At 38.0% G+C, this 26,644-nt stretch overlaps 1 protein-coding gene across 1 annotated transcript in view; it reads right to left on the bottom strand.

Annotated features, from left to right (window-relative positions):
- The window catches only part of CFAP299 (cilia and flagella associated protein 299), a 193,706-nt gene that overhangs the window by 129,825 nt on the left and 37,237 nt on the right, over nucleotides 1–26,644 (bottom strand). The window contains exon 3 of the mRNA XM_061992191.1: nucleotides 12,413–12,503. Within this exon, the coding sequence (XP_061848175.1) occupies nucleotides 12,413–12,503 (91 nt within the window). The remainder of the gene's footprint in view (nucleotides 1–12,412; nucleotides 12,504–26,644) is intronic.

Raw genomic sequence — 26,644 nt, forward strand, 5'->3', positions numbered from 1 at the left:
GTTTCCACTCTGGAACTGAAGGCAGCCTGAGTCAGTGAAAGGAGGAGAGTAAAGGACCAAGATGGGAACCTGGAAGAAAGAACCATCGGTGTATCAGGTAATAGTAACATGAGAAGGCGGGAGAGGGAAAGGCTACTCAAAACAGACTATGTGTTCACCCTTTCTTATCAGACAAAGCACAAGAGCTAGAACATCTCACAATCATCACTCAAAAGCATCTTGTGACTAATTCGGGGGGGGGGGGGCGGGGGGGAAGGAAGAATGGAGGCAGAAAGACAGCTTTCTAGAGGAAAGATACAAGCATCAAGATACAAGTTCTGAGTATCAGGCTCACACTCCCTGGACATGGGATAGAAGCATGAAGTACTCCTTAGATCTCTACTTGCTGCTAAAAAAGCACTGTGACCTATGGAACAAATGCTATTTTTCTCTATTCCTAAATAGCAAGTCATCTCCATTAGATTGTATTCATTGACTAGGGTTGTAAACTACTGATGTAAACTTACATCACAGATAGAGCCTCACAGCTGTAGATTATCACAGCAAGAACATTTGCTGGAGACATTTGTACATATAAGCTTCTAGGTTGTTTTTTCAATCTTCCTGAGAAAACTCATCATTATGTTACTGAACATCAGTTAACAGCCATTTATCTCCTTGCACGGCTGATTAGAGACTACAAAAGGAGAGCTGATCCCTAATTTTAAGACTTTAAGTATTACTAAAAGTGCAAAAAGAAAATTTTCTATCTACAAAATACAAAGACATTGTGCTGGTTTTGGCTGAGGCAGTTAATTTTCTTCATAATAGTTTATATGGGGCTATGCTTTGGATATCTGCTGGAAACAGCGTTGATAATTCAGGGATGTTTTCACTGCTGCTGAGCAGTGTTTGTACAGCGCCAAGGCCTTCCCTCATCCTCACCCTGCAAGGTGAGGATGGCGCCTCACCTGGCACCACCAGCAAGCAGGCTGGGGGTACAGATAGAGCTGGGAGGAGACATAGCTGGGACAGCTGACCCCAAATGATCTAAGAGATATCCCAGACCATATGACATCATGCTCAGCATATAAAGCTGGGGAAAGGAGAAGGAAGGAGAGGGCAGTCAGAGTGATGATGTTTGTCTTCTCAAGTCACCGTTGGCTATGATGGAGCCCTGCTTTCCTGGAGATGGCTAAACACCTGCCTGCTGACAGGATGTAGCAAGTTAATTCCTTGTTCTGTTTTGTTTTACTTGTGGGCACAACTTTTGCTTTCCCTATTAAACTGATATCTCAACCCATGAGTTCCTTCACATGGAAACCAAAGTCACAAACAGTAATGTTTCCGGTATACCCCTTTCTGCAACAACTAGATCCAAGGCCCTGTAAATGCTCAAATGTTTCTGAGTCCACAAGCTGATCTTCATCACACACTATCATGCGTTTTCCAGAGAAGCAAATTCTTACCATTTGCATTATGAAAATGGTGACCCTTCTAGTTGCAGTGATATGAAAAGTAACTCAAACATCAAGGAATGTACATATACAGGAAAACCAGCCAGCCTAGTGAAAAGGATTTAATACTTTGTTCTCTCCTTTGACTTACTTTCGAGCCAAAGAGAAGGGTGGACTGTTTTACTTTTTGTATTTTAATATATTTTTGGTTAATAATCTGTTTTCTCTTGCATTGTTTTCTTTGGCATTTGTGGGACACTTACATACTTGTTAGGAGTATATATGCCAACACATATGCTTAGAAGAATTTCAGTACAGCAGATCTGACTCTGAAGTAGTTGTTTTTTGATATTGTAGTTTATGATCCAGGATGGCCAAACTGAAAAAGGTTATTAGAACAATACTGCTGACTGAGCATCATAAAAATAGATAATAATAAAGCAATTAAGCATAAGAGTACTACATCTATTTAAGAAACAGACTACAGGCTCTGTGAATGCAAAATAGGGTAGAGTTTCACAAGTAGGGTAGAGCAACACAAGTATTATTTAAATGCAAACATGGATCAAAATAAACTCTAAAATAACCCACAGATGCTAATCTCTCTCTCTCACCCTTGCTTTTTTTCACTCATATTGAGATATATACTTGGTACTCTCACAAATAATTGAATGGAAAGCATTTAATTTTTACACAATAGCAATCTGCCTGCTGGACAGAAGTTTTGTGACTGCCTGCCTTCATGTGAGTTTTCAGTTTCAAGAACACCACACACAAAACACATGGAGTTCACAAAACACATATTGTTCCCTTCCTCAAAAGTGGTGCATGCCAAGGCCCCACTATGACTGGCTTTTGTCCTAATACACATTCCCTGATCTTAAGAGTCAACCCTGAGAACAGCCCCAGGGGCAAGAGCCTCCTTCAGAGAAAACAGCACTAGAACCAAACGGGCACAATGACAGTCTGAAGCTCTTTGAAGACAGATAGCTAGCTAGAAAATGCCTTGTACAAGTTACTCAGTGGTTGCAAAACCTTCAGAGTTATCAAATCTGCTAGAAAACTGGCCATACCAAAATGCTTTCTTCCAGGAATCCTCTCTGTACTAAGATTTTGGCTAAGTAGGAAGCTTAGCTACTGTGTAACATTGTTCTTATATTCCAAGTGACTTTGTAAGTACAGCATATTATTTATAACATGCTCTATTCCAACTGCACCACCGTGATTTCCATATGGGATGGAATATCTCTCACATGTTGCAGCATCACCATATTTCAAATTCCTGTGAGCTAAAATCAATATATGTTATCTATGTCATTTATGGAGGGATGCATAAACGATGCACATAGTTGACCTCAGATGTTTTCTAGGTCTACATGGAATTGCCTTTAGGTGTAAATTTATGCATGTGTTAGGGCATTTATTACTATACAATTCAAAAAGTATGTATCATAATGAAAGCATATGCTGTATTGACTAGTTCTATAATGGTTTGAATAGAAGTTCACTGTGTTCCATTTGTATGACCATCTGATGACTTGTTGATTCAATGTCATGGTACCAGATGGCTCACTCAGTAAACATTCAATCATAGCAAATCACTTCCTCGAAAAGCAACAATCTCCTCTTGTACAAACTCTACTCTCAGTGACATCCAACAGTCCACAAGTATGCACGAAGTACAGTTATCATGTCATTCACATTCACAGGCAAGGTGGCCAAGAGTATAATTAAATGCTAAGGAGGCTAGAATCTAGGAATGTTGCATGCAACATCCAGAACCTGCTTAAAGGCCATTAGTTCTCATACCAGACATCTTGTTACGCTTCTTTCAGTAATGCTTTGAATGTCTTCTCTTACAGCTGTTTTTCTCCAAGTCTTGCTTATCAGAGCGTTAGTTCATTTGAGCAAATTAAACGATCTGTTGACACAATAGCTGTTTATCTCATTCATTTCCACTGAAAACTTTCACATGTTTGCTCTTTCCCCCTTTCTCCATCGCTTTCTTTAGAAACATTGTGTTTGGTAACATTAGGCAGCCAGATGGTTAGGGTTTGTTTCCTATAACTAGGAAAAGATAAATACTCCTATTTTAAAAGTTTGAGAGATGAAAATACTAATAAATACATGTGGGCATAATAATTTTTAAAAGTCAGTGTCTAAAAAAAGAAAAAACAAATGCTTTTAAAAAATATCACCACTTTCCTATCAGTACCAGCATATTTCACCGAGCTTACCCAGACATTTTTTTTTTACCACACTGTTTATTTGTTTTAAACTACTACTATAAAATACATACAACCTGAAATAGGATGCCTAAGAAGAAACACTGAAAGGCTCTTAAACCACATGCGCATTGTTTAAGAAAACTGTAGCTAAATCACATGTTACTACTTATTTACTAAGAACTGACAACACATTTCACAAAGGTTCATTTTGTGAGTGCCCAGGAGCAATAAGGAAATATCTCTGTAGTACCAACTCCCAACTGGCATCTGGTGTGTAATAGGTTTTAAATTCTGCAACACTGACTGGGCTTACATGTACAGCTGCAAAAAGCTACTACTAAGAATACCAAGACAAAAACCTCAAGATCAAATTCAGCTTCCAGTTCAATACAAGAGAATTCATCTGATAGCAGCAGAGAAATACTGAGATCAATACAGAACCCAAGGTCCTCACACTGAAGAATTTTTTTTTCCCCGTAAAGTAGTGCTATCTCAAGGAAGACTGCAACTTAGTAGTACACAGTCAAGAATAAGGGATTCTGGCTGCACTTAGCTCAGTGGTGTCACAATAGCCACTGACTTCTGCAGGTGCATGACTTCAACCTCCATTTCCAAGTAAAGAAAACTACATCAACAGATGTGGTAAGCAGCCAGCTAGTACATGTTCTCTGCTTTGTAGAAGGATTCTATTCAAGAAAAATAGCCCAGAAAACAAACACATCCTTAAGGGTAAACTTGTTATTTTACAATCTGAACTAAAAGTTTTTAAACTATTTTCTGACTTGAAACATAGCATTTCTTTTCAGATTACTTAATAAGACAAGGGGCTACTGCAGAAATCAGTTCAGGTTAGACAAACAAATTTGTGAGCAAGTCGGACACTAACAAAGTTAGCTTTACAGATGAGACTAGCCACTTGGAGAACATTTAAGTATGAGACAGAAAACTGCAATAGTTCCTCCTGCGGCAGCCACACTGCCATTCCTCACTGCAGGAACAGGTTAGAGTTGTCCTACTGTCAAATCAGGACTTTTCTCTCCACAGTCACCTCTCCAGTTCCCAAAGTCCAAGTAAACCTTGAGATCACCATGAAGTATAAATCATACATTTTCACTAAACAGCCACTTGAGCTTTCAGAAGACAAAATAAACGCCAGGGAATAAAAATTCAAAAGTCCAAGAGATCCGGTCAGTTAGAGGAAAGAGACTCTAAAGGCATCGCTCAGGAAAGTGCTACCTATAAGCCTTTCTGGTTTTCCTCAAAACACTAAGACAGCAGCTCAACTGCCTTCACCATGGAAAGAGGAAACTATCGACAGCTACTCTCCATATGGAGGCAGCCAACACAACACATGACAGACCTGAGCTTATTTTCCATATGCCTAGAGAACACCTTACAAGAAACTTACAGAACACTACCTGAACCCTCCAGTTCTTATGTCTTTTCTAGAGGGAAGGCCCTTTCTCAAAACTCATCCATACTCCTTTTCAGTCACTTGAAGTGAGAGACCCACAAGAGTCTGCTTCAAGACTGAAAACAGAGTTCTCATGTTAGGTAGGAAAGATATTTATCTTTGTTTTTTACATTATTTCCCCCCCGTCCCTTGTGTATTTTAGTCAGAGACTTAACCTGAGTATGTGGAGCCTCTAAAAACATAGATTTTCTAGCTAAAGCATTATATAGTAACTGTTACCTCTTTTTAATTCACAGTTTGAGAAGAATGTGAATGAACACATGACAAATTCCTTCCCATTAACAACTTACACAACTCTGACATTCTTGGAAAACAAAAGAAACACTTTAGAAACATTTATTATCTAAGTTGTTCAATTATACTCATGCAAGTACCCCAACACTGAGAACCAGTCTTCTGAATTGACCAACTATAGCCACCGTAAGAAATTCAAAATGTAGGTTTATATGTAGTCTGCAATCACTTATTTGTCTGTGTTTTAGTGAGGCTCTTTGATGATTCAGCAAAGCATTACCCACTTGAAGGAATTCTCTTCCTATTGAGAATTTTATTTCTTCAAGCTGATAAGCCATGATGGAAGTTTTCCATCACATGTGCTAGCGTTTAACACATCCTACTGTCACAAATACAGTAAGCTGAACTGCAACATACAGTTGCTCCACACATCTATAATTCCATTTGTATGCCACCTGCTTCCTCACTAGGATTAGTATTCTTTACTGGGTTGGCTGTATTTAAGAGATCTACTAAAAAAAAAAATTATCACTTATCTAGATTCCATTCAGGAGAGATTTCAGCCTCCACTCACACTAGACCTTCATGCAACACGAAGAGCAGGACTTCAAGAATGAAACAGAGACAGAGGCCTTGTGTTCCCACAATACACATATTTGGGGATCTTTATGTCATAGTACCACCAGTCTGAGATCCCAAGAACTGGCTATCTGTAAGAGGATGGTGCCTCTAGAGTCTTGCTTCTTGTTAATGTTTGGAGTTTTTTCAATTAAAGCCACTAAGTGCATTCGAAGATTGCTCTATAATGCAAGACTAGCATGTGGTAACTGAGGCTCACTGAGAGAATCATTTCAAAAATTGCTCTCCTCATCTCAACTGAAATGCTAATGTAGACACAGAATCACATATCCCTATGCAGTTATTCATCAGTCCCTCTCAAGCTGTCTTTATAATGAATCCAAAACTCCTGCCAAGACAAATAAAACCAACTACAAGGTATTTAAAAGGAGCTAAATTGGTCTTGAATTAATAGAAGTTAATCAAATTATGTAGTTTTATTGGAATTTTAGGTGACACTTGAGGTCTTCTGATAACAGTGAAAACTATTCAAATACTATGCCCTTGCCTTGCTGTCAGCTCATCTGAAACCTGAACCATTTGCCACAGCACAAGTAACTTGCAGTTATTCACTGCCATTATGTCATTAGTACAACACAATTCATGTATTCTATAAATTCAATAAATTATATTAAGTAGTCATTGTTTAGATATACTTCTCCAAAACAGATTTGATAGACACACACAAAAAAAAAATCACACTGAACTTACCAGCTGCCTTAGTAAGTTGCATAACATTAAGTAACATTCTTTGCTTACTTTGCTATTTCCTTTCTGTTGCCAGTACTTCATGATCCTACAAGTGAAATAACACCATACCATAAGTGTACAGCCAGTTCCCTTACAGTTGTTTCTGAGGTTCATATGACTCTGGATCCAATAGCTCAATTTCCAAGCATTCCAAGTGTATGACACCTGTTGCTAAACGTCCATCAGCATATACACAAACAGTAGCAAGGAATCCCACCTATGATTTCTGGAGATAAGACAGAATGAAAAAAAGGGGTTGTCTGTCATACATGCAAGAAGCCTCAAGAAATAATGTGATTTCCACATATCCCTACCCCCTTTTATTTGGGCATAAATGCATATAAATCCAAGCCTTCGAGAAACAAAATTAAAAGATCACATCTACATCCAGGAAACACAGATTCATTTCTTTCCAATGACATGGAATTCATTGCATATTTTGTATTTCAAGGGCAGAAGTGTTTTGTTTGAAATTAAGTTATGATGACCTGCATGACTCTTGCAATCTCCATAGCAATTTATTAAACAGTCAACCATGGGTTCAGTTGAAAGAGGTATAAACGTTTCTATAATACATTGTTTTTCTTACAAGGGAACATATAACAGATATTGGGAAACAGTAAAGGGATAAAAAAGACCATGTCAGCACAACCTTGTTGGTCATACACAATGCAATCTTATCCTTCATCGAGTTTTCAGCACAGGAAACGGGTATACTAAAAAGTGCGTAATTCACAGTTTTTCCAAGTCAGCTACAGTGGTTGCTTTGAATGGTTCTAAAGGAACAAGCTGTAACCAGTGCTTCCATACAGCTTCAAGAGCACGTATTTCAAAGCCAAAAAGGCCCAGCCATCTACCTACTTTCACAGCTAATGCTCAATGCAGAAAAAACTAAACAAATTCCATTCTACTAGGCGTGAAACTCCTCTGATCTCCTGGTCGTAGCTCTCACGTGACTGAGAACAGGAACGTGAGGGGGTCTTGGTCTGGTTTTGTTGTATCTTGGGTTTGGTTTAGCTCTTTTTTTTGTTTGTTTGGGTGGTTTTTTGGTTTGGTTTGGGTTTTTTGTGGAATTCTTTTTTCCTCCAGTCAGTGGAACTGGGTGAAGAAGGACGAATCCTTAGCTTCCTAATGTCCCTAACTCTACGAAGTGCCCAAACACATTTGATGCTGGCACTGACGCCTGGAAGAACAGAACTATCACTTTTTCTCATTGCCATGAAATTCAAATCTAAGTTTACAGGATACCTATGTCTTCAGATACATCAGTGCAGCTCTAAGTCATCTCCTTTGCCCCATCACCCTAAGCCAATCCCAAAAGGTATACACACAGTAACCAGGACACTTGCTCTGGGACACAAAAAGGAGTTCCTGAGTACTGCATAATTCCTAAGGCTTTTGTAAACACAAACTATGACATCCATAGAACCCTTTATCACCTTGAATAAACAAGTAATATGTAATGCATACCAGAGCATAGGTGAGGGCTAGATAGGGTAAACACACACCTGTGTAAAGAAGTCAAGACTTGTTTACCTGCCAAGTTCATCTGATTCTAAGACTTGCAATGGATTTCAGGCAAATTCTCACTTATGAGAATATAAGAGATTTCATCAGTACTGCCAAAATCCATCAGTAGCCCATTTTTATCTTAGTCTGCAGCCCCTGCTCTTTATTTAAAACTATCATACACCTCTCCCACATAAACTTTTCTGGATCAATTCTTTGAATAGAACTTGTTAATATGCAGTTATTTGTAACACTTCTGTGATGACAGGCTCATTCTAGATCCACCTGGAATACGAATGACCTGCAAAAGCCAATATAAAACAGAGAGGAAACAGGAACCTCAGCTAATCAAGCCATACAGAATCATCAAGCACAGCTGAGAGAGATTTTTTCTAGGCACAGTGAAGTGCAGTTTTTGAGAATGGATGTTTTTAAATCTTCCTCCTCCACTCAATATGAGAAAAGGAGGAGACATTTTACCCTGCTTTTTTGATGCTTTTTTGTTTTGGATTTGTTTGGGTTAGGTTTTTTGGTTGGTTTTTGTTTGATTGGGTTTTTTCTGGTTTTGTGAGTTTTGCTGTAGAGTTGTGACTTTTTGTTTGAGTTGTTTTGGTGTTTTTTTTATTTTTCTGGTTGCTGCTCGGGATTTTTAATAAAAATAGTATAAGCCAGCTGTGTATCCAGAAAAGACAAACAGAAAATCATTTTCTGAGAGAGATTTATTTCTAAGGGCCCAGACATATCAGCAGAGCTCCCTTCAGCAACATCAGGTAAGAGCACGGACACTCTTCTCTACATCTACTAGATGCAGTATCACTGTCACTGTCAGAGGCAGCACAATTGCTGCTAACCCTTAAACAAAGGGCTGAGCTTTGCTGTGGATAATGCTAGAACAAAGTAAGTATTAAGAAAAATTTGGTCAAGAACACACTCAGCTGCTGAAATGATTTTTTGATGCTTTACTTGTTCATGTCCCATTTCTGCAATAACCCTGAAGTCTAGCTCTACAGCAGGTAATTCCATCAAGTAGCATTAACTCCTGTTGTGCTGAGGACAGCAGATGATCTCATCGTGATGTGTGTGCTGATTACCCATTATAAGCCTTCTACAGCTTGATCTGGATGGACTGAAAAAGAGTTAGTCTTACACTGACTAGTGTTTTCTAAGAAATCCCAAGGATTTAATGAACTTGCCGATTGGCTCAGAGAAACCCAAGTTGCTATTGTCATATGGTGCCATTCAAAGATGGATGGGAAGTCATATGATGACTCCCTGCTGTGTCTTTCATCTTACTAGTCCAACTTGTGCGACTTGGAAGCAAGTCCCATGGCTTGCCCTGCCTTTGTTTCAAAAGGAGAAGCAGATTCCAGAGATCACGTACTGAACAGAGAAGCACATAAACCACACAAGTGTCTCACGTACTGAACAGAGACAGGATCCTGCAATGTAAGCATTGCTTGGCAGCAGTTTTAAATTTCCAAAGAGGCAGAGTTCTCTCTGGGTAGGCTGGTCCTCTCAGCAACCATCATATATGGTCTTAGAGACCAAGTGTAACCCTTAAAACATACAGAATTATCTATAGCCCAAGTAATAATACAAGTAGTACTGTCCAAATATAAAAAAAAAACAAAACATGGTTTCATAAAGGAACATCTTCTCTCTGTTGCTTCATTAAGTACACAATAGTAAAAAAACAAAATGTACATTTATGCGCATTTATGATCATAGCCAACGGGTTTATGTTCTGACTCAACCTTGGAAATGCATTCCCCACATTGAAGTCTACTGAGAAACCATTACAGGTCGCCCTGTAAACCAGCAAACTGCAACAGAGTCAGAGTTGAGGCTGAAATTGTGCACTTCATATACTTCATTATATCTAGGTATGTACTGAATAGCTTGTAATAATAGTCTCCGTTCCAAAAACTTTTGATACATAACCAGAGGCTGTTTTGGGGGCCTAGAAATTGTATCACTGCAGGAGGCCTGAGAACTCTGTTACTGAGACCAGCTGTCTTCATTTTGATGAGGTGCTTACTATTTCTTTTTTATTTTAAAGGCTAGTCCTTAATTTATCTACCTTCATTTTTTTGACTGTAACTCTTCATGTTTTTTGAATGTAACATGTGACTCTCTAGGGACAGAACTAAAACCTTACTAGTGCTTTCTGAATCTAAGCTCTGCTTAACACAGCTCTGGTGTCTCCTGCCTGCTTGTTTCGATAACCTCTGTCACAGTAGTATAAGAATACACAGCAACTTATGAACCTATTCTACTTTTTTCTGTCCAGATTTCTCAGGGTTAAGCTTCACTCAAGGAGTGGAATCTCCTCCAGAAGCTTCCAGGAGTTCCCAAACTGCACTGGATCCAGTTTTGGGTGTTCAATGATTGCTACTGCACTGTGTTGACAAGACTGAAAAGGTTATTACTGACTTCGGCTTCCTCCAGTGTTTTCTTTAGGCCCTATGTGGTAACAGAAAAGCACATTTCATTTCCCACCCCTAGATCTATGCAGCACCCCATCAGCACAGTCAAGGGACTGGAACCAATCCATAGGGAGGTCTCAAGCAGTCCGAAATGCTTGGCTCAGCCTTGTTGCATTTACACAAAGCCAGAAATACCTGACAACCCTTTGCTGTGCTGAAAGAGTTCTCCGTAACTCCGTAGTGCCGCCCTCTGTAAAACGAAGAAATTACACAGGCAGAAAGGGGAACTGTAAGAGTAAGGTGTTAAAATTATCAACTGGGGTTTTTTTTTCACTATTATGGTAAATTTGTGGAATAAGTCACAGAACGCTTCTATTTTCAAGGCTAAAACATCATGATATTGTCTGATCCTATCTTATTTCTGCAATACAGTTAACTTTTTGTTAAATTTTCTCAGAAATCCCTAAATACCCCAAGAAGCACAGTTTCCAAGATATCTGTCAGGCAGCTGAAGCTTGAGAAAGGTTGCTCACATATGTTGTGGAAACACACTTCAAGCAGCATTTCCTCTGTGAATGCTACAGCTTAATTAGCCATGAAAGAATAAATATCAACCCAAGAATTTAGGAAAGGAGAAGAGTTATGCTTTTACTTCAATTAGGACAAAAAAAATAAATTAGTGTATGCCTGATCAACTTCTTCAGCAAGCAGAACCAGGAAATAATATCACAATCACTTTTGACTTCCAGAATGCTCAGTGCTGCCTTTGCAGTCACTTGTATTATTTTTCGTTAATATAAAAAGCCATCTAACAGACAGAAATCGAGACTCCTGCTACAATACAAAGAAGAATAGTGCTATTTCTTGCTTATCTAAATGCAGCAGTAAAAACAGGATGACCACTCTGGGATCATTTTCAGTTGTGTTATGAAGTTTAAATTGAAACAGATCAAACTTCATCATGAAAATTAAAACTTCTCTGCTTGCACAGCATGTGGGCACAAACTCCTTTTTGTGCAAAACTAAAGCTATTAAAAAATTAAGGATACAGAATCATCCTCCTCCCTTTAAATTGAAGGATATTGATCCAGCTAATATTGCAAGTGGCAATTTAAACTTCAGCAACACTTCCCCAAGGATCCCTAGATGCATGTCTGCAAGTGGCAGATAAAGCCAGAGATTCCCAAGTGGTCTCTGCCAGCATTATCCTGGTAAGGTAAAGTAGCAGCAGGCACTGTGCAGAGACAGCTTTGCTACTGTGTATAAGCTGGCTCAGTCAGGAAGCACATGGTCATATTCAAAACATTTTTCTATATTAGACTCAAATATCAACCATCCCACCAAAATTCACCAGGGAAATTCTGATAGCACCAACATTAATGAGTTTCCAAGAGATTCTCCTAACAATCAGGCTGCATCTTCCTCTACTTACTGCACATATTATAATGAATTTTGCAAAGCACAAAGGAATTGCTTTCTTATTAAATCAAAATACACTTTACTTGATATTTTTCCGTCCTTCAGCTCATCACTTAACTTTTGTAGAGTCTGAGTATCATTTAAGTGCTTTGCCTATTTAGAAGAAAAAATCAATAAACTTTGAGGTTTCAAGAAATTTCGCATATCAAATAATCTTTTTCAAATGTTCTGTCTGAAGTTTTCCTGTAAAATACCTTGTTTTTCTCTTTAGATTGATTTTTAACCTATTAAGAAGATCGTGACCCCACAGGTACTCACAGAAATTTTTCCAGTACGATTGGCTTCCTCTCTCTCAGCCAGGGCCCGCAAGAAATTATCTTTCAGTTCCTTGTCTACACTTGCTAGTGACCTAGGAAAAAAAGGGTACAATTATTACTATTAATTACTGCCACAGACTTTGGGGTCACTGTTGGGTTAAGCATTCTGTAAATCTAAGGAGACAATCCCTATCCTCTCGTAGTGAATCTGTCTATTGCCTGTTCCACGTTTACAAACCCTTAACCAGCTCTTCAAAATTCATCACTATGGCCAATGTACACTACAACAGTAGTTTATCAAAAGTTTATCAAAATACTAACACATTTTCAAGTATATATCTAGAGTAATCTAAGTACTAATTTTACTTCTTCAGAATTGTGGCCAAAGTCATGTTTGCATAAGACGACCACATTTTCACAGTATACCAATATATCAATTTAAATAGATTTAATACCTTACTCAGCCAGCGATTAATCAAATGAACTACTATATACTTAGAGTGCTTTGTGTGGTAGGGTCAATAGGCTTCTGTATCCTTAAATGTAAATTAAATTTTGCTCCTCAAAAACTGGCAAAAAAAACCCCACAAAAATACATAGGAAAGGACACCATAAACTAAAAACTACTTTTTAACCTTTGAACATAGTGCCCTAAAATTCATACATTAAAACCAGAAAATATGCATTGGATACATAAAAGCATCAAACGTGGGACAAACTCTTCAACTAATATGTGATTTTAAAAAAGGTTTCTGCAAGTCTCTTAGCTTAATCTAAAGCCCTTTTCTCCATCTACAGGGGTTGTTGCGCTCCTTCCTGGGTACTTGGCATGCACAAGAATGAAAAGGAGGCTTCCTAAATCATGTAATACAGTGTCTTCAGTTGGAACTTTCCTCCTTTTTATGTCTGAAGCACCAAATGCTGACTGGAAAGCACTCTCTCAGGCAACTCACAGCAAACCAGCACTTTCGACTTCAGTACAAATCTATCTGAAAGGGGAAGGATTGTTATGTCCCTTCACAATCTCAATGTGACTATTTCAATAAAGAGAAGTAGCACTTGTCAATCTAAGTAGACAGAATAAAGCATCAATAAAAGCCTTGTATAATGTATCCAGTTTCAAATAAGAGTGCCACAAAAAATGAAAACTTCCCTTTGGTAATTTTTTTTATGTAGACATGCATGGTAATGTCCTTAAAGTGAGTGAAAAGCCTGCATCTAACCTTCAAAACTCTGACACAGAGCTATCAGATCAACTGCCGACCATTTTACCAGTTGTTATATTAAAACAAAAAAAGTTCAAAACTGTTCCAGAAGTGCATTTGCTGCACTGTCAAAATAAAAAAATTTAAAAAATATTAGACTAACATATGGATTAAAACACCTCAACTAATTAAGATATAAATGACTGATAAGAAAGCAAGTATCAGACTTTCATCTTCTTATCTAGTTAAGAATTCAAGGTTCCCCAATTCTTCCTTTCTCTGGCAGAGAAAATTACCCGTAAATCCACGTTTAACAACTATTTTAGCCAACTTCACTTTAAGTTTGTGGTTCCAATTTAGGCACCTTCACACTTCTGGTTCAAAAATATTAAGCGTTTTTATCCACTTAAATCTTAGATTCTAATAGCAGACTTTATCTTTCGCTAAAAATCTTGTTGCTCTCCCATCATTCACTTACCAGCAAATCCAATCACTGTCCCATCTGCAGAACTCTAAAGATACATAAAACTTCTTTTTTTAGTAAATATCATGACTTCTGCAGTAGAACACAGAGCCATGCCTAAAAAGTGCATGTTACTTCTTTGAGTCTTGGTCTTTTTTATTTCTTTGCCCCTCAGGATGCACATCCTTCATCTGACTATCCTCTCAGGGCTTACACAGGAAAAGCACACTCATTCTCTGATGGATTATATTCATGTGATCTTTTGTACTATTTTAACTACTTGAATTGAAAATCTCCCTTAAAGTACAGTAAAAAAAGGTCAAATGAATATTCTTAAGACTGGCTTAAACCAGGGTGATCTCAGTATCAGTTGTAATCAGTTAGCAACTGACCTCACTTAAAACTGTTCACAAGGCATTGCAAGCTTCTTCAGACATATATTTGCATTGAACTGGTTTGGTCTGGTTTTTATAAATCAGTTTGGTTTTAATAAAATGTACATAACTGCAAATTTACCTGCACCGACCTAGTTTTACGAAGTCTCGATTGCACATGGTTCTCATCCGAATAGGGCCACATATTCACTAGGAAGATGCAGTACTTACAGGAACATTGTATGAGCATTTGTTACTATGTTTTACCACATTACTTTGAGAGAAAAACATTTCTCTCTCCCTGCCACAGCAGTACATTCATCCTCCATGCTTTAGCTTACCATCACAGTACAAGACTGAGAAGATCAAGGTATTCCACTCTGCAGAAGCTCCCCCTCATTTTAAACCACTGAAATTTTGGGGTGCGACTACTTAAGAATTCAAGAAGGCCACCTGAATGTTTGGTGAAGCTTCCTGTCAGATGAGATGAGGGAATTGTCTGGGCATGGAGGAGCAGTGAGGAGTTCTGTAGCACACACTGAACACAACTCCTATCTAACGAGGATTCCTTCATTTGCCATGACCTAAAAGCTGCTGTTTAATTTTTTTTTTTAAAGTTACTTCCTAAAATGTCTTAGATCTTTCACAAAGAAAGAGGATTATAGATTATACTCTAGCATAGAAAACCTGCTTGCAGGTTACAACCCTTAAAAAGAGTACAGAATATTTCAGTATTTGCATAAATTTATTCATCCCCAGTGTCACACATGTAACTAACAGTCAAGCACTGCCTCAAACTACTCCTACCATTTAGTTCCTGCCTCAACATACTTACCAAAAGATACTTTAGAGCGATAGCCCAGTTTACAAGGAAGCATTATCTCTTTAGAAGGCCATCTGATGCTAACTGCAGTCACCCGCACTCAGCACTGTACATTTCTGACTGACATTTAAGTATCATCTGCACCACATGCCTAGAGGCCCACACTGAAAGCAGGATGTTTCTCTGCTAGCTGTTCAACAGCTCTCCTGTCTTGGTGAGCTTTGAAACTAAACACCCGGAAACCAAAAAAGCCTGGCAAAAAAGCTAAAATATAGAAAGTTATTAATCTTGTTTTTCAAATGACAATCTGAGACATGCAAAGATGAAGCAACGTATCCAAAGACAACACAGAATGTTTCTTCAAACATGTTCTTGTTCACAACCCTCGCTGGCAAATGCTCCATAACTATTTGTATTGAATAATAACTTCTATATCAGCTTCATTTCTAAAGATACGCTTTTTCTGCACATACGAAAGAGTGAGCACTGAGTAACACTCCTCACTACAGTCTCCTTCAATAGATGAAATACTGAAAAGAAGTATTAGAGTTTAGCAAAAATAGAAGGGATACTTCTCTCAAGGAACTTGTTTGGGTACAATGTTAATTGTATGTTAATTAGCAATGTTAACAGTATTAACTGTTGGTTGCTACATTTAATTACATAAATGCAATTGTTATTTTATGATGCTCACAGTTTCACTTATGAAACCACATATTTCCACACTATCTTGTTCCTTCCAAAGTGCTCTTCTCCTTCCAAGAGCTCCTAGTATCTTCCACCATCCCACACACTCTTCTCACATTCCCAGTACAGACATCTTTTGCTTGCAACATGCTTTTTCAATCCTCACTGATAGGTCTCACTGAAGCAGAAAGCAAGCAAGCTCTTTCTGAGCTTGGGTTGGGGCTCCTTGATTCTTATTTTGACAGGCTACTTTTTTTTTTTTTTTTTGTTATAGTTCCCTAAGGCTTCATTTACCTTATTTTCCTACATCTTCTACTATGTGTCCTTTTCCTTCCTGAGAGCACTGGAGTCACAGCTGGAAAATGAACAATGTAGTTCAACTTTTAGAGAGCCCCATTGACCCAAAGAATGCTTAATAATGAGAAGAACATCTAACAGTCACACTGTTATTCTTTCTGAAGTATGCTTCATGTTCCAGCTCAGCAGAAAACTGAGCTGGAATGCACACTCTCCTTTAACTCCTGCAAAGCAGCTGTGTTTTGCAAACACTTGCCCAAGGATTACAGGGGATGCTAGGCGTAAGAACTCGGTCCCTGAGCTTCTTCCTCACCTGCAGACATGTAATTTTTGTTTTAAAACATGTGAAGTTTCAACCTACCAGTGCCATGCACTTATCAGCACTGTGATCTGAGGCTGGACTATTACTTGAGCACTGTTCCAAGACATCAGATGTCTATTTGTTTTCTCTGCTTGAGGCATGCATGCTTTAAGAAGGGAAAGACTGCAGTACAAGATTATACCTTAGAGACCAGGTATAAAGCTGGGAAAGAAAAGATCCAAGGTCATCATCTTTCTGGGACACAAATATGCAGTGCAAGCTTGGAGATTTGCTCAGTTTTCTTGCACCTTAGTTTCCAGTTCCTGTTTCCAGATGACCATTTCTCCAGCTCAATATGGCCAAACATAGTAAGGCTATCTGTGACTCCACAAGAGGTGTAGCACTTAAAAAGGCATTAAGAAGCATTCAGATGCTGTGGGAGCATGGACAAATACTCATTTATGTTCAGTCACGTGAATCAGAAGATTGGTCAACCCAGTTTTCACAAGTAAGTCTTCTCTGAAAGGATGAGAAAATGCACTGTCTCCACAGTAAAATACTACTTTCATCAAATGTCAATGTAGTTCTGTAGGCTGCCTTGCTGGAATATCAGACTGGCTTGAAACTTATTAATTCACCTTCCGAGGCCTGCCTTCCTTCCCAACGTACCTAGCACTGCGAGCATATTTGCCTCATTCACCTTACTTGCCTCAAATAGAATGTGAGGTTCAAAAAAAACAGTCATGCAAGGGTAGACAAAATGCATCAAAATCCTAGTAAAGCTTAGCAAAGTAAGAAATCAGTCTGTGGATGACCTACCACAGACATCCAGAGAAAGATAAGAAAAAAGGCACTATATCAGCATTGCCAAGATCGATATCTGAAGACATCTGTATGGTTGATTTTTATTGCATTGTGCCATCTTTTGTCATTTTACAATACACAGAGTGTGTTCAAACTTCAATGACACCAGACAGCAAGAATCATAATAAGTTAAACCATGATTATCTGGTCCCATCTACAAGTTTGCCTCCATTTTAAAAATTAAAAACATAACAGGAAAAAAACCCCAAAACAACTACAGACAAAAAAACCTCATGTACAATAAGGTGTCCAAGTCTGACTGTCAGGATCCAGGCCGTGTCAACTTGCACTTCCCTATGGCTGCTATATAAAGGTGGACTTTCTTATATTTTTCAAAGACAAAGATACAAGAAGAAGACAATTATTTCACTTTCTTTCTTGGAAACTAGAATAATTGCACCAAAAGGCACTAGACAACAGCACTTGTATAAAGGCTCCCCATGTGCCAATTTGCAATGTTATCAGGTAAGGGATGGTAGCATCACAAGAGCAGAGGGTCTAAGTTAACACTTTTTACTCTTTGCATCACAATTGTCCATTTCCAACTGGGGAAAGCCTATAAAGAATTGCTGCCACTCAGCAGGATCCACACAGCACCAAAGCAACAGTCACTGAATTCCCTTGCTTCGTGGCACACACATTGCTTCACTTGTCTGTCAGCACTACCTTCCACAGAGAAGGGGAGCTCCTACAACACTTACAGGTTTTGGAAGAAGAGTCACTTAAGTGCACAGATGGATCAAGGTCTTATCAGTCAAGATTTGCCAGCCATTTGCCACAAAGAATTCCCAGTACAACACAGAATTTGCTATATCAACCACAAGAAAAATCTGCTTTGGAATGAAGCAACAACAGTGAAATATTATTTAAAGAAACTCCTTTCCTTCCACACCTGGCCCCTCAGTCTGGCCAACTGTTGCAGATGACTACCATCACATTACAACTACTCAAATATTAGGCATGGCTCTCATCTGATTTACACTCTTTAACTGGACTCATTCTCCATGCCTACTGCATCATACAAAAGTATCACTCCTAGCTTTTCCTGTAAACTCAATAAGGTCCTCTCTATTTGCCACTTTAAAATGTATGTTAATAGCCCTGCAAATTGAATCAGTTGCCACCAAACTCAGGCAGTGCTGCTTTTAATATAACCCAGATTGAAGCCTCCTTCTCCCTCTCCTTTCTTTCAGTTTCTTACCAAAAAAACCAAAAAAAACCAAACAAAAAAACCCCACACACACATACTGCTTTAGATAGAGAGATGTCACATCAGGAAGGAGAATGCATGAGGGAAGAGAAAGGGTTGAGAAACATGAGCAATGGCCAGAGGCTGCTCCCAGTTTCCTCAAAGTAACTGACAAAACCAGAATCTACTGTTGGGAAGAAGTTCAGAACAATAGCTGACAGACACAAATACTTGGCAAATGTAGGTTCAGGTGGAACAGAGAGAGCCAGCACACACCTGCTTGCTTCACCTCACAAGTGCTCCATTTTCTATGTCCAATTTTTCTGAGGGGAAAAAATACACTTGTAAAGCAAAAAGATTTAAGGCAACACACTTAAATGAGGTGCGCTTATCTTTCTGGTGTGTGGCTACACGACCTTTCTCCACTTCAATTACTTGACTGCTATTATGCAAATGAGAAGGAAGCCATAAGTTCTGCACCTGTGTTTGCCCCTATATTCAATACTCCTATTAAGTCTTCCAACCCTATGATGTGGTAGAAAGACATGCCAGATTGCTCAACTTGGGTTACAGTAGGACAGATGAAGGGCTTTTCAAGCTCAAACAACAATTACAACCAATTCAAGACAACATAGCAGTTAGACTTTGTCTTGCAAAGTACATTGTTTTTGAGGACAAAAACAATGAATATTACTGAAAACATAACATTTGTTACAGATGGTCCTATGCACCCAGATGCTTTATATGAGAAGAGAATAAGCACTATCCAAACTCAGTAGGTCTACCATCAAACACAACAAGCAAGTACAACAGACATTAAACTAAGCTTATCTACAGTATAGTTTGCAGCATCAAGGCTTTACATATTTTCTAGTACTATTCACAGTGTCAAGAAGAGCTTGCTACTTGCATTTTGGGTGATACTCTTCACTGTAAAAGTTGACACAAGGATAGGTCTTAGCTGTTCTGATTTACTGTTATTTAAAAAGCAGCTTCGACTTCATCATAATCTTTCTTTTCAATAGGCTTACAGCAAACACCAATTCTGCCCTGTGCATACTGGCCCTACATAAAGCTGAAAGTCTACAGGAATAACTTCCCAGACTAGAGAAAACAGTGAGTAGTATATATACACCTTCACATATAATTTAGTTTCTGAAGCACTGATTAATGGTGTATGTCTATAGATTAACCTTACAAGCTACCATCTTAAAGAAAAAAAAAAAAGCAATAAACCAACAGGTAGAGCTGGAGTCATAAAGGCATATTAACCTGATATGACAATTTGGTGAAAATAAAACCTTTGCAAGACATACGTTACAGATTACCTGTGCCAAGACCCCAACAGATAGGGTTTTGGTTAAGACTAAAGTCAGAAAGCCATGAAGAAAGTAGCAAGACCCTGATAACCAAGGAAAATCCCAGGCTCAGGTCTTACAAGAGGCTCCCAGATCAAAAAGAATCCTAAATGGTAGATGCAACTGACAGGGACAGTCTGTTTCATCTGGATCTACCTGAAAACTTGCTAGCAAAAAAAACCCAAAAATGACCACAAGCATTACCACCAACACACAGCATCTCAGTCTTTCTGGACACTCAAGAAGTTAGGCACAGAAATGTAGAGTGACTTTCTTTGAGTGTTGGTACCAGGGCAGAGTTTAGATGGACATGTTCCTTTTCTACTAGCTGACATTCCTTTAGCTGTTCGTTTCCCTTTGAGCTTCATTAAATGTATCTTTTGTTTCTGGAAGACTTCTTACCTCTAAATTATTAACATGTTGCCTCAACTTTCACCTATGTGTAATTGTTTGGCTGTGACTCTGATGATTAAGAGATCTCTTGAAGTCTAGAGAAGAGTGACTCTGGAGAGAATGAGAATGAAATGGGCTTCAGTCCAAACTTAAGTAAACCTTCACTATATCTGCAAGTGCCTCCAAGCAAGACTAAGCTGACTATCAACCAAGCATTGTGAATGTTTCACAGGACATGATTTACTTGCAGATTCTAACTTCCATTGTTCTCAAAAAGATTTTGACAGGAGCTTGCTGATGGCTTTGCCATCTTTTTCCAAGATGACATGCTTTCGTAACCATTTCGGTGGAGAAGATTTAAGCTGTCAATGCTAATACATACTGTTGCACTGATTTACTGGTGAATTGATATATTCTTATTGTTACTACTAAGAAAAATAAATCACTAGCATTAAAGATAAAAAAAATAAACACAGAAGTGAAATATTGCTGTGTAGGGAAAAAACACCAAAAAACTGGCCTTTTAAAGAAATCTCCCCCTTCCTCACTTCCAATTTGCCAAAGAAAGCAAACAGTTTCTAGATTCAGGAAAGTCAATGGTTGCAGTCCAACTAAGGTTCTTCATGCACAAAATTACCTCACCAGCATCTAGAGATTTATAAATTTGGTATTAAATGGATAAAAAAAGTTGTTTTGAAGTTGATTGTCAGGACACAATCTTGTCTTCTGATCATTTTTTTTATATAATAGAATAAAATTTTTCAGCATTTCCAACAAAAAACCAACAATTTCTATATATTTTAAGTTTGGGAATTGGGAGGGAATATTGTATCATCATGTTTACAGTAGGAACAAAGAAATGAAAAATTTAAATTGGTAATAACAACAGCTTTTGATTTCCTCCTTTTCCTCTTCACTTCCAACAGGAATATTTTTAAAGCAATTTTTAATCTCAGCATGAGGAGCTAACAGAGGTGCCTTAAACCAAATGTTTTGTAGATGGGTGCTACATAAAACTTCCTAGTGATTTCCGTTCAACGTGTTATAGGTAATGCCCAAATATCTTTGTCATTTCACTCTTTGGCCTTTCTTATATGGACAACTGTCCATGCTGACAAAACAGATCAAGGTGATGGATATTACCATACAAAGGGTTTGTGTTCACAGCTTTCTTGCAAGACCAAGCAAAAAGCCTGCACATTAGCTGCAACAACATGCCCATTGCCCTTTCTTCTCAGACACCAAGTCTCTGACAGCTCCACTGAAAGCTGACTGATGGCAACTGGGGACAAGCACTATCTGCACTGTGCCTAATGTTCCTCATCCTTCTGCATAGCACGGATCTCCCACTGCATTTATTTAGTGCATCACTAAATAAACCCTTTCCCTTTATAAGGTCTTTCCATTTCCATAAGGTATTCATTCATTGTAACGAATACTCTAACCAGCTGCCTCTCTACTATTACACCACCAGGTTTTCCAGTGACACTCTAGTGGAAAACAAAACAATGCTTTTAAGGTGCTGTGTTATGTTTACATTTTTATCAGCACTCTTAAGCCAGTGAGAAAACCAAGTATATTGTGCATGTGTCTGATAAATTAAAGCAGGTTGGGGACTTGGTCTAGCTATAATTCACCCCTCGAGTGCCCCCAAAAGCCACCACCCTGCTCTTCCACGGCTGCTGTAAGATTTCAAATTGTGATGCCTGAAGCAGTAACAAACCTTGACAGAATTTGGTTTTAGCTGTCGGGGCTTTGTTGTAACCATTGAAACCATAAGCGCTAAGAAAGGACAAATGAGATAATCTAGAAGCTGCCTAAAAGAAGATACAGGGAAGCCAACTGTATATCACGCGTACCTGGTCCTTATCCAGCTCTGTTGTTTCAGGCCACACCTCTGCATTGGCATACAGACATTAAAGCAGACTGGAAAAGATGAGTCAGGGGCACCTGGTTGGCAGCAGCATTGCCCCCTCCCCACGAGCAGTAGCGGTACTCACTGTTCCTCTAGTGGAGGAAGACACCTCCCCTATGGTTTCAACCTTGCATAGGAATTTATAGTTTGAAATAACATTCTGCAGCACTTGATGTATGTACATGTACACGGCCTTCCCCTCCCTAAGCCACATCCCCAAGATACTAGTCAAAGATGGAAATAATAATCAATCAAATAAATTTCCCCTATGTTACAGACTCACATCATGTTTTGCTCGGCATTTTCAAAGATTATGTGTTTATATGAATTTGTCTGTATTTTTCTTGGGAGTAAAATAATCTTGACAAAGATGAGGGTGGGGGTGTGCATGTGTCCATTTATGAATGTCAGAGTCATTTAGCAGCTGGGTTAGAACTTACCCTCAAGTAAAAAGAAGATAGAGTTTCATTTTGAAATGCTGATACTTCTGTTAATTAAATAAAAAGTTCTGTGAAAATATTCATACTTATTACCTCCCTGTAGGTATCTCTCTCTAGCAAATGGAATTTACAGAAGTAAAAATAAACAGTAACAGACACTTATATGGACCTGCAGAAAGTGAGTCAAGTAAATGCAAGCAAGCCCCAAGTGCTGTAGCACCTTCTGTCTCTATAACATACTTTTTTATTGCATTACACTGACATAGTCAATTATTTGTAAAGTCTTAGAAAGTATATAATTAAAGAGATTGAATAAAGTCTAAAAGCAAGATATTCCATGCATATAATTCTAAAAAGGTTAATGATACAATTATGCCTAACTTGGGCTAAAGTTCCATTTATTTAAATCTAGTGGGATTTGCAATGAGACGACAGGTTCTTATCTAATTGATAATACTTTTGCTATTTTTATTACCTTGCTTCATAACCATTAGCATATGCCATTCTTTTTTTTTTCTTTTTTTCCCTCCAGTATTATGCTGTACTATTAGGTATTTTTATCATGAAAAATCTAGGTAACTTTTTATGCAGCTCTAAACTGGATTTATTTTGCCATCCTTTCAGAGACCTAACTGCCTCCAAGAAAAATCACCACAGAAAATGTCAGAGTCAACTAGTAAGCTCATTTTGCACATTCTCTCCAAATCTCCAAGCTAGTCTTTAAGCCAAGTAGGCATTTTTCACAGTCTCCAATTCTGACCTAACAATAGGAAATAAGACAAAAGTGAGAGTAGAATTCTCACTTGCATTTTCATCGGCCATCAGCAGCCTACATATCTGAAGCAAAACCCATTGTTTTGCTTTGGATAATGTAGCCTTTGTTTCAGCTCTATGAAATTTGACTATGACTCAAAGACTCAATTACAGGAAGTCCCTCTGGACCACCACAGAGATGTCTCTGATAAAAACCAAGAAAATGAAAAAGCACTGGGCAAATAAAGGACATTTTCATATAACAAGCTTGCAGTAGGCCTTATGAGCTGTGAACAAATGTTTCTGATACTAATAGATTTGCTGACTTTGAAAACCTAAATAACATTGCACCCAAACGCAACAAATCTAATTATCTTTTGGCAACATGCTTGAATTTACAGCTACAACAGACAACTTAGCGGCACATATCTCTTGAAGTGACTCTAGATTGTTAACACAAGTTGTTTCTTTCTACCAAGTGCTGAGCATCCACCATGCAAAATGTAAAACCATGCCCATACTATAAAAAATTTTGGGTCATTCATAGAAGAACTTAAATTGCCATTTGCTAAGAAGAAAAGTATGGATATCCTCAGCACGTGGACTTAACACTATACCAGCAAAATAGATTATTCATTTCATATGGTGGGCTGAATCCCGACCCCATATACAAATAATTCGACAATATATTCACATTTCAGGGCTATGACCAACAAGAGATTTTTCAGGCAATGCATCAGTTTACAGTTTAAAAAAATAAAGAAAAGAAAAACAAGAGAAAAAGGGAAAAAAAGCAATTGAGTTCTCTGCTGGGAGAACAGATCAAGGAAGACTTGAAAATTACGAGCTACAACTTGATATAATTAACACAGCTACTCAAGCCTCACAGCTGCTGCCCAAAATGTTCCAGAAATTTCTAAAAACTTTGAGACTACAGCCAAAGCAAATGCCATACTCTCCAAGGCTCATGAATAGATTTCTCGGCAGAATACCTATCACTACAAAGGAATTCAGAGTAGCTTGAGGATTTTTTGTTAATCTTGCTTAAATCTGAATTCCAAGGTACAAAAGAAAAATAATTTTGCATAAATTGATAGAATAATTCTGTGCATGTATTTGAGAGAATAAGGTTTTGCTCAGTTACAGTTACTTAGCTATTTAAGGAAAAGTTTTCCTCTGATTGCCAGAGAATTCTTTGCTTATAGTAAAGTAAGGCTTTGTATTTTCTCTTCTGATGAACTATCAAAACACTTCTTGCAGTTCATTGCACTATGTTCCCAAGAGATAAACTCATTACCCAAAAAGCATACTCAAGTTAGACCAAGTCAAAATCATTGCGCTAAAGCTTTGTACAACCATTTGACCTGTCAAAGCCAGCAAATGAGTGGGCATCCCACCTGTCTGACAGCCTATCAAAGCTATCCTTCTTAAGAGACAAAAGTAGTTTAGGAAGTACAAACTGCACACAATTATATCAACGAGATAGAAGAAAATACTTTAAGGGTGAAGAAAGACTGATATTTTTAATCTATGGGGGAAAATGGGTTTACAAGTAAAAGAATAAATATACATTAGTTTAACTAGTAGGAAGACAAAGTAAATATTGCCAGGGCCATATTTGAGGAACCAGTTTTGAAAATATACTTACTAAAAATCTTCATCATGTGTAGACAACAGAGGAAGATGGAGTGCATGAGTATAATCTTTTAAATACAGAACCAATGTTCTCTTCAATTTGATCATATTTTTGTTCCGTGACATATGAGTTTATTTAACTCAAGATACAGTAATGATTTCATTAACAGAAAACACTCATGTTGCAACTTACAATTATCAAAATGCCTTCACTCCTAACCACACACAGAGGGGGAAAAAAAAAAAAAAAAGAGATGCACTTATGGGGGGTAAAAAAAAAAGAAAAGAAAAAGAGGAGAGTGAACCACATTTGCATGCAGCTCAGATACCTTACACAGGCACCTTATGCATCTCAGTAGAGCTTCTTCAACTTCAGGAAAGCTACACAGATGACAAGAGTTGTGATTCTGGCTCAACTTCTTCAATATATAACATTAAAAAAAGAAATTCTATTGTTAGACGTTTATATGTTGCTACATGAGTGCTTGCAAAAATAAAATAGTAGTTTTATTATGTTTGATTAAAGGTAGTACAGTAGTAAGCTTCCATACATATCCCTAAACAAGCTCCCTGGCAATTGGTTAATCCATGAAGCTGAAATTTTGCCAAGTAGTAACTCTTACCCTAATATACCACCTCATACCTCATCCATCTTACTATTACCATAGTTACAAAATGATAACTAGTAGAGAGAAGTGCTCTGTAATTTAGAAAACCTGACACATTTTTCAAGAAGAAAATAGAAGTTTTAAGTCAAGGTTTTTTAGCATATGGTTCCTGTTTACAATTCTCCAGCCTGCCTGGACTCATTTACAAGAATCATGATGAGATTAAAATGTTTAAGCAGAAAATAAACAAATAAGCATTGCCCAGACATGCACTGTTTGCTCTGGTTTACTTTTCCTTTCAAAATCTAACCTGATATTGGGAATTGCACAATTTTAGGTTAAAATCAGGGAAATTCATGCTCTGGAAGCCATACAAATCCAAACATAGCCACGGTCCCTTCATGTAATTTCATGAGCTTCTCAAAGGGTTGGTTGAAAAGGAAAGACAGGTTTCAACTGTGACAGAAATGAAGGCAGAACTAAGGAGCTGTTTACATTTCTACAGCTTGGTTGACTGCTGCAAAGCACAAGGGAACTTAATGCAATGCAGCCCCCATGCTCAAGAGAACTGTACCACCATGGTACACCTCCTCATGGTACTTGGGCACTCTGCATGGATTTTTAAAATGAGAGTTTCAACTGCCTTAGAAAGCCCAAAAACGAGTAGCTGGAAGTAGGATTTGGAAGTAATCTGGAACTGCAGGTTTACCTGTACCTGAGAGAGAACAAGTTGAACTTTATGCCTTCAACTGTTTGTCTTTACGGGCTAGCTTAAAAAAAAAAAATCAGTTATATATGCAAGCTATTTGTAACAGTCTGATTTAATCAGCCCTTCAAAGCAGGGCATACTTATGTGTATTCGTGATTGAAACTTGATATTGACAAATCAATAATTACTGGATTACCTATTGAAAACAGGCTCAATCCT

Source organism: Colius striatus, chromosome 3 (assembly GCF_028858725.1).
Source record: "Colius striatus isolate bColStr4 chromosome 3, bColStr4.1.hap1, whole genome shotgun sequence".
Lineage (NCBI taxonomy): Eukaryota > Metazoa > Chordata > Aves > Coliiformes > Coliidae > Colius > Colius striatus.